This window comes from Eupeodes corollae, chromosome 3 (genome assembly GCF_945859685.1).
Source record: "Eupeodes corollae chromosome 3, idEupCoro1.1, whole genome shotgun sequence".
NCBI lineage: Eukaryota > Metazoa > Arthropoda > Insecta > Diptera > Syrphidae > Eupeodes > Eupeodes corollae.
Genome location: NC_079149.1, coordinates 29,533,937 through 29,546,466, shown reverse-complemented (window position 1 = coordinate 29,546,466; position 12,530 = coordinate 29,533,937). Strand labels below are relative to the sequence as shown.

At 33.0% G+C, this 12,530-nt stretch overlaps 1 protein-coding gene across 9 annotated transcripts in view; it reads left to right on the top strand.

Moving 5' to 3' along the window:
* Positions 1–12,530, top strand: part of LOC129950053 (serine/threonine-protein kinase N) — a 255,008-nt gene that overhangs the window by 163,339 nt on the left and 79,139 nt on the right. For 2 of the 9 annotated variants that reach the window (XM_056061838.1, XM_056061837.1), the window contains exon 1: positions 10,162–10,781. The exons of 2 other annotated variants lie outside the window; for them this stretch is intronic. In XM_056061838.1, the coding sequence (XP_055917813.1) occupies positions 10,533–10,781 (249 nt within the window). In that variant the 5' untranslated portion in view covers positions 10,162–10,532. Of the gene's footprint in view, positions 1–2,138; positions 2,362–10,056; positions 10,782–12,530 lie in introns of those variants that run through there. 5 more of the 9 variants (XM_056061835.1, XM_056061836.1, XM_056061839.1 and 2 more) reach the window with 5 other exon arrangements.

Here is a 12,530-nt window from a genome sequence, read left to right as displayed (position 1 = left end):
AACTACAAGTAAACCAAATATTTACCACTAAAAGTAAATAGTTAAGTTTAAGGTTTGTTTCCTTGCAGAAGTGCTGAGTACCGATTACCAAAAATGTGTGTTTCTATTATTTTGGCCATAGCTGTTCAAACAGTTTCTTTTTACTGTGTTCAAATATTTTTTCTTCGTGTTTCGCGTTTTTATTAACTAATCAGTGAAGTATATTGATATATTGTGGTTCTCATATAATTATAGTCAATTCAACTGATAACGTTATTTTGTTTTTATAAAAGTGGTAAAATATCCCTGATAACTCAAGAGTCAGCACACCCCTACACAGAAAGCAAACAAGTGTATGAATATGGAGGTGTAGTGGTATAAGTTTTATTATTTTATCTTTTGTGAAGCGAACACATGTTTAGTTTTTATATGCATATTCTATACACCTTTGCTAGAGTACTTATAATGCCTTTATCAATAATTTATACCCTGAAGCTCAATAATAGGGTAGATTCAGAGTGTTTTTCATAATTCAACTAAAAATAAAGTTAATAACTATCTGTTAGTAGCGTTTATCTGTTAGTTGACACCTTGGTGATATGGATTTGGATTTATTGTCCATGAATAGTTTTTTATAGCATATATGTCCCAAGTGCTTTTTGATACTAGGCCAAAAAGGGAATCAAAACCGTATATTTTTTCCAAAACAGTTAATATTGTGTCATCTACCTTCAATTGTAGACTTATGTCCCAGTTAATTCTCATATTAGATCAAAGAGGAATTAAAATCTTTAAAATATTCCAAACAGTTCACCAAAGAATATTTATCTAAAAGGAACACTTTGGATATCAGCCTATATAACCTTCAAAAACAGCTGTGGACTTATGTCCCTGTTTCATTTTCACATTAGACTAAAAATAAAATCAAAGGTGTTATAATCAAGAAAAAATTACACCAAGATATAATTTTTACTATGCAAAACCTAAGACTTCTTATGTCCCCATTCCATTCTAATTTTGGACTACAGAGGGAATTAATATCCTTTTAATGAGCGAAACTGTTCAATAAGGTATTATTTTCAAATAAAAAACAGTTGACATTAGGCTATGACCCAATAATTTATTATATTAATCGAAAGAGGAAAATAAAATTTTTTGAAATAAAAAACATTTGCTGTTGGCCCATCTACACTTAAAAGCAATTATGGGCTTATGTCTCAGTTACAATCTTAAATCGAAATTACTGTGTGTCTCTTTTAATCATGAATTTTTAGTCTATCAAAAAAGGTACTAAATTCACAAACGATTTGAAGACTTACATTTAATCCAAGTGGCCGACAAATCAATGTGAAGTTCTGATCTTGCGCCAAGAAAGCACATTAGTTTGAATTGGGACTATAAAAAAGTTGATAAGAAGAAGTAAATATCAAAAAATAAGCCCTCGTTATACGCACCTTTTATATAACCGCCTTAAATTTCTCATTACGATCTTATGTGATGTTGAAACCCTTAAAATGGTAACCCTTATAAGCTTGTTCATTTTTTATTTTATTTGTTCAAAAATTAACTTATCCTTCAAATACTTTTGCCTACCCCTTGTCCCCTTTCGAATTTTAAAAATAAAAGCTATTATCGCCATCATCATGAAGTCATTGGCCTTTAAACAGGGTAAATTCACCAGCCTCCTTCTAACATCCCTCTTTACCTACACACGTTATAGCTAGCTTGCCTTTATGTGTTATTTTACCCTGACAATATAGAACAGCAAAACAGTACAAAAAAAAAAAAAGCTCCAAAACAACTTCAAACGAATCTATACTCCTCACTTTATTCTATATGTAGTATAGACTTTGGGTTGGTTAGAGGGTTGATTATTGACTGAGGCTGAGAGGGAGGTTAATATACCATCACTAGCTATAGTCGCTCGTCGTCGTCGTTGTCGTTCATATATACGTTCATCTTCTGAGCACAGCACAGTGCCCAGCAGTGGAAGTAGCAGTAGCAGTTGTCGTAGAGTGGTAGTGAATAAGAGTTTGTATTGGGTGTATTAGGCATGTGTCACCCTTTGGTGTAGAGGTACTTTATTATATAGGTAAACTACTGGTGTGGTTCGACCGACGACAACGACGGACTCGGACTCAGACACGGGCACTCACCACTTCCACCTGTCGTCAGTGATTAAAATCATCGGCACTGCAGGTTGTCGTCGACGTCGTGTCGTCGCGAACGGATTTTTGTTTTTATTTTTTTTTCTCTAAAAAAGAAATAATTTTCGTTGCACAAAAAACCTCTCAACCTTTTTAGAGAGAAAAAAAAATTAAAAATGAATTAAAAAGTGAAGTTTTGTCCTTAATTCATCAAATACAAAAAGAAAATAAGTTGGTAGTGCAAAATTTTAACACGTAGTCACGTTAATTTTATTTTTTTGTTGTCTGTCTTTTGACACTTGGTGAATTCAAAAACAGCCTACTAAATCAAAAGTAAAAAACATGAAAATACAATTCTAAATAATAATGAAAACCCCGCACGCATTGAAAATTGAAAATTTATAAAAACAAGTGTCGGAAAAGTGCCAAAATCATCGTGCTACAGTCGACTCTTTTATTAAAAAAATAAAGCAACAAATAAATAATAAAAGAAGATAAATATTATGTCGATTCCAACTGGCACTTTGCGTGTGTAAATAAATTTAAATGTTGTGTGCGCGCGGGCTTAAGTGTATACGTGGGAAGAAAAGGCAGTCGTCTTTGTCGTAGTTTTTTTTGTCGCCGTCGTCGTCGTGAGTGTAAACTGCACTCTTTTCATTCTCAATTTTTTGTTATTGTTGTTGATACCTTTGCCACTGTTTTGCGTGTGTTTTTCATTTTTTTGATTTTATTATCACTTGTCAATTTTATTATTAGATGAAAATTTTTGTTTAACTCGGCGCGTTTTTTCATATTATTTCAAATTTATTCATGTTATGTCGGGGGTTTTTTTGTATGTTACCAGGATTATTTGAATTTAAAAAGATATAGACAAAACACGAAGAAAATATAAAAAATTGTGTTTACTACACAATGCAACTCTATTGCCGATTTATTATTTATTTTGTTTATTGGTCATTTATTTAGTTTTTTAAATATTAGTGTTTTGCAGCGTTTTGGCTCAGCGTCAAATGGTTTATTAAAACTAATGGTTTATTGAAATTTCATTTGTCAAAAAAGAAGGACAAACTAACTAACTAATAAGTAAAATTAGTCCACATAAAAATATGTTTCCCTTAACGAATCCGAAGCACACAAATTAGATAATTTTTTACTTAAAGACGTTCGATGTAATGAGAATCAACAAGAACGAACTTCTGAGTTACACAGACGATACGAGTGTTTCTTTTAATACTGAATAAAAACAATGTAGGGAATTGGTATTATTTTAATATTTGAAGGGATTATCAGGGATATTTTGTAGGAAATATTTTACCGTTATAAAAACAGTCGCATCTCTGTTATGTAGAGTGCGTTTTAGAGGTCTAGTTTTTAATAAGTTTGACGTGTTGTGCAAATTTTAATTAAATACTTAAACATTTTTGGGTTGAATAAATAATTATTAACAATTTAAATACCAAAACAAAATACCTTCGATGGCCGATCAACTGGATTTAATATTCCCGATGTAGAGTTGTCAATAAGACAATTATTACAATAGCTGTGAGGTTTTGCCAACTGCTGAAAATTAACTTTTTTGAACTTTGAAAAATATGGCCAATTTCTTGAAGCTGGTTTCATTTTATGCCACTCTGTTTGACGATCACCATTGACTGTAGTTTTTTTTTCAAAACGGTAGCCGATCACGTATTTATTTTTTGTGAGTGAAATTGTTGTTTTTTTTAAGCAAGTTCGAGTTTTCAACTGATCAATAACACAAATTTAGCCTGTTGACAAAAATGTTTAAGAATAAATATACAGGGTAATCTATTTTGCGGTTTCAAAAAAAAAACTTAAAGGAAATTGTTGCAAGCATCGATTCTTTTGAGGTAATTTTCGACCACTTTTTGACGGCGGCGGTATCTTATCCATAACTTGATGAATGTTGGTTTGGAATGCTGAAGAGCTACAGGTTTATAAGCGTACTTATGGTCTTTTGCGTAGCCATATTTGCTCGTGTTGTTTGACATGTGGCACCGTCTTGTTGAGACCACATATTCTCCATGTCGTATTCTTCAATAGCAGGCAAAAAAAGTCGCTTATCATAGGACTATAACGCTACGAATTCACGGTGACTGTCGTTCCGTCGACGTTTTCCAAGAAGTGCGGCCCAATGACACCTCTAGACCAAAGAGCGCACCAAACAGTGACTTTTTGTATATGTATTGGCCTCTCTTCAATTACTTGAAGATTTTCAGAAATTCGTTTAGTCGCTGAAAAAAAATGTTGTTCGAAAAATCGACGTCCACCGCCTGTTGTTTAAGCACCCATGCTGATGTTGTGAATGATTGGCTGGCTTCAGTTGTTGTGGAAGCTGGACTTTTATAGATTTAGGTGTAAATCCAAATGCAAAATACGCCATTATGTGCCGTAAGACTGTTATAATTCCTGATCTAGTCCCTTAAAATTTCTTAACAATTATGCCAATTGCTGGCGTAGTTGGAAGATTATGTTAACTATAAGCTCCTCTTAAATCACGATGTGTGTCGGTGGGAGAATAACCATTTTTGTAGCAGGTTTTAACAATTTCCGATAGTTAAGCGATCCATTTTCATAAAGACAGACTTTGAACCGAAAATAAAAATTGGTTTGAATGATGTCGAATTCCAGCCCTTTACTTTTGAAACTGCAAAATGGATAACTTGTATTTTTTCACTGAATTCAATTTTACATTTAAGGATCCGCAACTCACTTGAAAATCTTTTAAAATATTTTCTAAATTTCTTCATTCATGAACCATACCATGACAAAGATTTAGCTGTCACTGAAATCTTTGTAATCGACATTTGTTTAAGAGTCTCAATCAAAGAACCGTTTTCTATTACTCTTAACATCTTCTGATAACCAATTTGTCGAACACCTATTTCCACACCTGTGTGTGTCTTGTTTTATCCCTGCTTATTTATCTTTATTAAACAGCTCAAATTCAATTAGTCTCTAAATTAAACTTTACCTTATCAATGCATTCCGATCAATGATGTCTGCATCATCACACTACCGTTTGTTGTGCACAAATGATTAAATACTATTTAAAATTCCATAATATCACGTTTACACATATTCTTAGTACGTCAATAAAATTCTAGCGCCGCCACCACTGCTGTTAAAATTCAAATATGCATCTTTAACCTTAATGCAAATGTGTCAAGTCTACTTTAGGCTTTCAAAAAAAAATTAAAAAAAAATATTTAAAAAAAATGTCTTTATACTGTCAAAAATGCCGCATCACCAAGTTGGTATTTTCTTTAAAGTATTATCAGTATAGGTACGTGATTTGTTTGGTAAATTATTCAGGTTAATTATAATTTTTCTATACTATTCATCAACAACAACAAAAATCTACATGACGTTCGTGATTTATTGATAAAAAAAAACAGTTGGAAGACATTTTTCAAATTCCATTCACTAACTTATTTTGAATTCAACACAATCTGAACACATCTGAAAGGAAAGTTACCTGTTAAGAAAACAAATTTATAACATTGTTTATTCAGCTCATTGTCAAGGTTTAGTAAATAAATTATCACTCAATTGCATTTACAATTACTACAAGTACACCTACAACGTATTTATCGTAATTTTTCAAAAGCCATTTGTGAGTTCTCTAAGAAAAAAAGGAAAAAAAAAACAATGTTCAAATACTCTTTCTTTCTTTGCCGATTTTTGACAGATAAAGTAAACAAAAATCATCTAAGGAAATCACCTCGTGTAAGAAAATAACAAGGAATATATTGACGCCATCATCATGGCGCTCAAAAACACTTACAAATTTTATTAAAATCCAAAAATAACATTCACAAATTAAAATGTTTGTTTACATTTAAGCTCTCCACACATTTCTGGAGGAGTTTAAATTGATTTAGAGACTAACAAAAACAAAATAGAGCACATTTACCGTTGAATGACTTCTTCCCAATTTAGGTTTAGTTCACAATCAAAAAAAATTGCAACAATCCACATTTATTAATTTGACAGGAGTTCAACCAAATAATATTGTTGCTTCAATTTAATTACGTACATATTTTTGGTTGAATAAACAAAATATCTAATATAAATATTTTTGTTAAATTGTTATCTTTTATCATTAGTGAACTTGGAATTTTAGATAATATTCTTAGAAATTTGTTGATAAGATAATAACTATGAGGAAAAAGTTTGTAACACTAAATAACAAACAAGAATAGTGATAAAAATGGTTTGGGTTTTGCTCTATAGACAAAATATTGTTATTTCTTTAATGTATTTAATTTTTGTGTTTAGTATTTTGTTGGCCATTGTGAATTTTTCCTGTCAATTTGGCATATTTTTCGCTTCAATAAGTTGTCGGTATTTGACATCTCAGACATGATTGTGAATTAATATTCCCATTCAGTGTTGTAAAATATCGAATTGTGACGTCATTTTAAAATAAACGTCACGTGTAAACAGACTGTTTGATGATGTGGTGAGATGTAAGTTTTAGGTGGATAAACCATAATTCATTACTCAAATCTGTCAAAAACTTGTTTAGGTTTAAATTAAGCATAACTTTTTGGATCGTATGATCTGAGAGAACTGAAGGTGTTTGGTTGTTGAGGGTTTTTGTCAAATCCATCCAAATCTTTAAGCTATCAAATGAGAAACCCTTAAAAATTTCAACTCAATTCGTAGAACAGTTTCAAAGAAATCAAGGAAAATTAAGATTGGGCGACATTTTTAACGTACAAAACTACTTCTTTCAATACAATTACAATTTTAAAGGTTGAAAAGAATTTCAAATAAGATGTTTTCATTTGAATATTTAGAAAAATCGAGAATTTCGTAAGATAAACCAAATATTTTTTTTTTTAAATTTAAAAAATAGGGTTTGTCATAAAAATAGAAAACGATATCAGCCAAATGAAGTTTTTAAAGACAGATTCTGAAATTTTCGGTTGCATGTCCTTGATAATTCACAATTTCAATCTTTGAGGTCTAGAATTGATATAGACGTTAGAATTGTCATCATTTCTTCATATTGTGATTGTTTCGATGTGGCACGTAGGGCCACTGCCTTATTTAAAATATAATGCGTCGTCATCCAAATAAATGCCTTCCAAATCCGTTTTTAAAAATCATAATTCATATCTGGGTTACTCCATGCACCGTCATTGTAACAGTTGCACCAGCCTCAAAAACCACTAAAAAAAGTGAGGAGTTGAAGAACAATAAATTTCTTTCAAAAATCTTTTGCAAATGCAAAGTGCCACAATTTTTCTTATAGACGTAGCATCCGAGGTAAAAATAAGTCGCATTTATTAGGATGATTGTTTGATAAAAATACCGATCATTTTTATGCGTTTTAAGGAACCAATCAGGTTCCGTATCGAAATACTTGGTTGTTTTTAAGAGACAAACGGTTTCAATTTGTACTTGGATCAAAGGATAAATATTTCATAGAGTTATTAGTTAGCGACGAAGAAGTTGCGTCAAAAAGTTGTTTGTTTTGGGGAACTTTGACTGTAAAGAGGTTATTCGGTTCATAGAGGTAAGTTTCCGTTGTTATAAAGCCAAACGTACTGAGGAAAATCGGGAAAAGTTCAAACAAGCCCGCAACGCCCATATTCAACAGACCAAATTTTTGCATGACCAAAAAACACGACAAAAAATACTGCTATGTTCAAAAGGCAGTAAAAATGTTTGGTCATTTGTAAAAAAACATGAGGAATTCTTCCTCTTCATCGTTTCCTACGCTCGTTGTCAATGAGACTCTTTTTGTTAGCCTTTTAGATAAAAATAATCTCTTTACTAGGGAGTTCGCTACCAATTCTACGCTGCCAGGGAGTGTTATGACCCCGCCTGTACTTGAGCGAGTTAGTGATTCTATGGGACCAATCTTTTTTCGCACTCGTACTGTGGCAAGAGTCCTTAGAGATCTAGACACAAATAAATCCTCTGGTCCGGATGGTATCCATTCTATTGTTCTGAAGAGGTGTTCTTCAACGCTGGCAAAACCACTGCGTAAGCTTATTCATCTGTCCTACTCCTCAGGTCTCGTTCCGAGTGATTGGAAAACTCACCCTCTAATTACCGACCGATAGCACTTACGTCCCTTCTTTCCAAGGTCATAGAAACGCTGATAAATTATCAGCTCAAGAAATATCTTGAAGATCAAAAGCTTCTTAATGACCGTCAGTACGGCTTTCGAAGCAATAGGTCCACTGGCGATCTCATGGTTCATCTCATCGAACAGTGGAGCAAATCTTTACATCGCTTTGGAGAAAGTAAGATGATTGCACTTGATATTTCAAACGATATGATGATCTCTTATCGAAAATGCGTGCTTTCAATTTTCATGAGTCCCTGCTTCATTGGATTAGTAATTACCTTTCGGATCGTTCAATAAGAGAAGTATTTATGGATTCAAGTCTGAAACCATAAAATAATTGTTGGTGTGCCCCAGGGCTCTGTTTTATCTCCAACACTCTCTCTCATTTTTATTAATGATCTCCTGCCTGCATTGTTCAATGGGGATTAAAAAACCGCGTGGAATTTAATGTTTCGAAAACGCAATGCTGTCTTGTATCGTTAAAGCGAGATATACCGCCATTGCCATTGTCCATGGATGGCACTTGCATCAATGAGACTGAACACCTCGATATTCTCGGTATATGTGTCACCAACAACCTCTTGTGGAATGATTACATATGCGATGTCGCCAAAAATGCCGCAAGGTGTTTAGGTTTCCTTAGGCGATACAAGAAATATTTCACCCCTTCTGATCTGGCTGTTATCTACAAGACTTACATACGTTGAGTATTACTCCCATCTCTGGGCTGGTGCTAATAAATTGATAGATGATAATATCATCATAAGTCCATTTACTTCGCTGGAACAACGTCGTAAGGTCTCTTGTGTGACCCTTTTTTACCGTTTTTTTGACGGCTTATGCTCTAGTGAAAAAGCCAGATGCATTCCTCCACTTGATATACTAAAACAGTTCAACCGTTTTATTCGCGCTTCTAGGAATGCATATCAATATACCCTCGAGCCTAACTTCTGTCGTACTGTCAAGTACAGAGATTCGTTATTTAGCCGCACTACGCGAATGTGGAATGCGTTACCACACACACGCCTTTCCTAGTCATTGCAATACTGAGGAATTCAAAACCAATGTTCATCGACATCTCTTATTAAACCCTCCTTCCTCTTCCTAGTGCTCACACTGTGCCTGTGCATAATAAGGGTAGTAATATCCCCTTGAGTGTGTTCCCTATTTTCTAAGTAAATTTTGGTGCGTTGTTAAAGTCTTAAACCTTGCATTTTTTTGAAATGGTGATTTTCTACTTGATAAATGTCTAAAAACGAAACCTTTTATTGGAAAACTTTACTAAATTATTTTTATTACAGTTTTGCACAATTTTATCAGAATTATTTTTAAATTTGATTATTTTTATTCAAAAAAAGAATAAAAGCTTGATTCTAAAAGTTTCTTTAAATTTTAAGATCCAATTTCAAGAAAACGTAGAATAGTTAATGTAGAAGTGCAGTGGGTTGATTCGTCTTGAAGTAATTTTCAATTCATCCTTTTTAGTGCCGTCAGATTCTGAAAATTTAAGAAATCCTTTACACAAATTTTACAACCTTGAGTTGTCTTAGACCAGGTTCATAATCTTATCCTTGTAAATGCCAAAAAAATTCAAGTTAAAACTTCATCATTGTTCTCTATTTCTTTAGGCTCTTTTGTCTTAAACAAAAAATTTGTAAAACCATAGTTGCACCAAAATAAGAATAAAAACTTGCTGAAAAACTTGATATACTAAAATAAATGACCAATTGAAACTTGAACCACACAAGAGGAAGTTAAATTTTCTAAAGCAAAAAAAAAACATTCACGGTATAGGCACGGAAACGTTTATTATATCTTCCTCAATCTACCATGACGAATATAAGACTTGTTGTGCATTTTCGTCTTGTTTTTTTATTTTTTTTTAAAAATGATTAATTGCTTCCCCATATAGTCTGCAAAAGTAACCAGAAACCGTGTTATAGACCTGAAAGCCCACAACAGACGAGTATTCTGCGTGTGGAAGTAAATACCGAAAGATAAAAATAAAAATTACCAAATTATGGCCAAGTTGCGCTTGAACTTGCAGTAAATTTTTTAAGTGCAGTGGATGACCTCTTCCATTAAAATAAAATACCAAGAAGACCGGCAATACTGTTACACCACCTAAAGTGAACGCATTCTTCATGCTTAAATTAACGTTTTAAATTGGATTTTCCCGCTTTTATGTTTGATGTTTTTTTTTCTCTTTTGTTTATAATTTAGCATTACCGGCGCGTTGCATTCTATAAAATTACGTTAATTACTTTTATGTATGTGCAACTTTTTACATATAAGTACACATGAAGAATTCGCCGCCAGTTTGGTGGCGTGTATTTGACTTTTTCTGCTCACCTCAAAAACAACAACAAAAACAAAACCTTCAAACACCACAACAACAACAATTTAACCCTGAAATGGAATTGCATCGTTCGAAATCGACTAAATCATTACGTATACGTAAAGTGTCTAGAGGTTCAGTCAAGACCTTACGTCGGGGTACAGTTTGCGTCACAGTAAGCACACATGCCTCATCGATATTCTATGCAGAGGTAAATAATAAACATATTTTAAAGGTTTTATGTTTTATGTGTTTTTGTTTTTTTTATTCTTTTTGATGTTTTGGTGCCGTCTAATATCTAATTTACCTAATTTATGTAATCTTTTTCAATAAAAATTGAAAAACAAACAAATGAATTATGTTTTTAAGGTGATTTTCTTTTCTTATTTCAATGATTATGTATATTTCTTTGTTTAAGCCGCTTATCAACATTGTAGGAGTCACCTGTGTTTTGAATATGAGTCACCAAGTATTGAATTGTTTGTATTTTTTTGTAAGGTTATTTATCGATATCAAGTGACGAGGTTTGTCATTGGAATTTGTAAGGCTTGTTTTATGTGTTCTTTGTTTGTAAGAGCATGAGAAAACCTTCGGAAGGAAGTGATATTTTTTTTTTAAAGCAAAAAGAAATTAAATTAAATGTGAACTCTTACAATACTTACATTTTTGACGTATATTTTATGTGACTTTCTTTTGTATTTTATGCGACAAATGTATTAGGTTGCCTGTGAACGTCAATTTTTGTTCCCCATTGATTGTATTAAAAAAGGCAACTTGGTCTAGGGTTTTATGAGAAAAGTTTGCTAAAGGGATCAAAGTTTTCTGCTGGTTTGTAAACTTCAACAAACTGACCTGGTCATGACCAACTTTACCTCAAAAAGTATGAACCCGGTTAAAATTGACAATAAATAGTGGTTTTCTGTGGATAACTTAAAATTCGTTTTATTTAATGTTGATTTTATGATAGTTCCAAATTTAAAAATTGTTATTGTTGCTTACTAAATTCTTAATATTGAAATTAGCTTTGTATATGATTTTTTAATTCGAAATTAGGGTCAACATCAAAATGATAGATAGCTCTGTTAGGATAGGTTAGGTAAGGTAGCTGTTGACTAGTTGACTGGGTGTAATACGATATCGATCTTAAAATCTACCTTACCCATTGAACAAGTTACAGTTAGCTATGAAAAGTTTGAGATGATAAATGTCGGAATTTCTAAGATCACTAGGATCATTGTAGTAAAAGGCTCCAAGTTAGAATCTTCGTCTTTGTGATAGGGCAGTTCATAAGAGCTCCAAGTTGAAAACCTAGCCTGCCATTTATATGTGTCCTGTAAGGACTCATATATGCAGCTAATGTGCAATCTACCAACCGAGATCAGTTTATTTGACCGACAAATGGTATAGTACTCGTGGCGTGATGGTTAGTTCGTTGAATTGATATGCGATAGGTCTTGGATTCAATCCATGCCTGTACCTGTTAAGTACCTGTCAGTCTGGTTTTCGACCTAAGCGCAGCTGCAAATATGCCTTACTTTTTGTTACTGATGATATGAGAATACTAATTGACAAGGATCATTTTAAATTGCTAATACTGTTAGATTATTCAAAGGCTTTTACTACTGTTAACCCCTCAATTCTTTGTTGAGAGCTGCGAATTAACATTGGATTTTCTGTTAAGTCCTGTAAGCTTGTTTTTCCGTATCTCAGCAGAAGGCAACAATGCGTGGTGGACAATGGATACTCGTCCACAATTTTCAATGTTTTGACTGGAGTGCCACAGGGATCTATCCTTGGACCATTCCTTTTCTCACTTTGCATACTTAAGTTACCACAAGTCTCTGAAAATTGTTTAATTCATCTTTATGCTGATGATGTGCAGCTCCTGATAAGTGGATCTTTTGGAGCTAAAAATGAACGTAGCTTTGATGAACGAGGATCTGCTCCGCATTTCACAGCG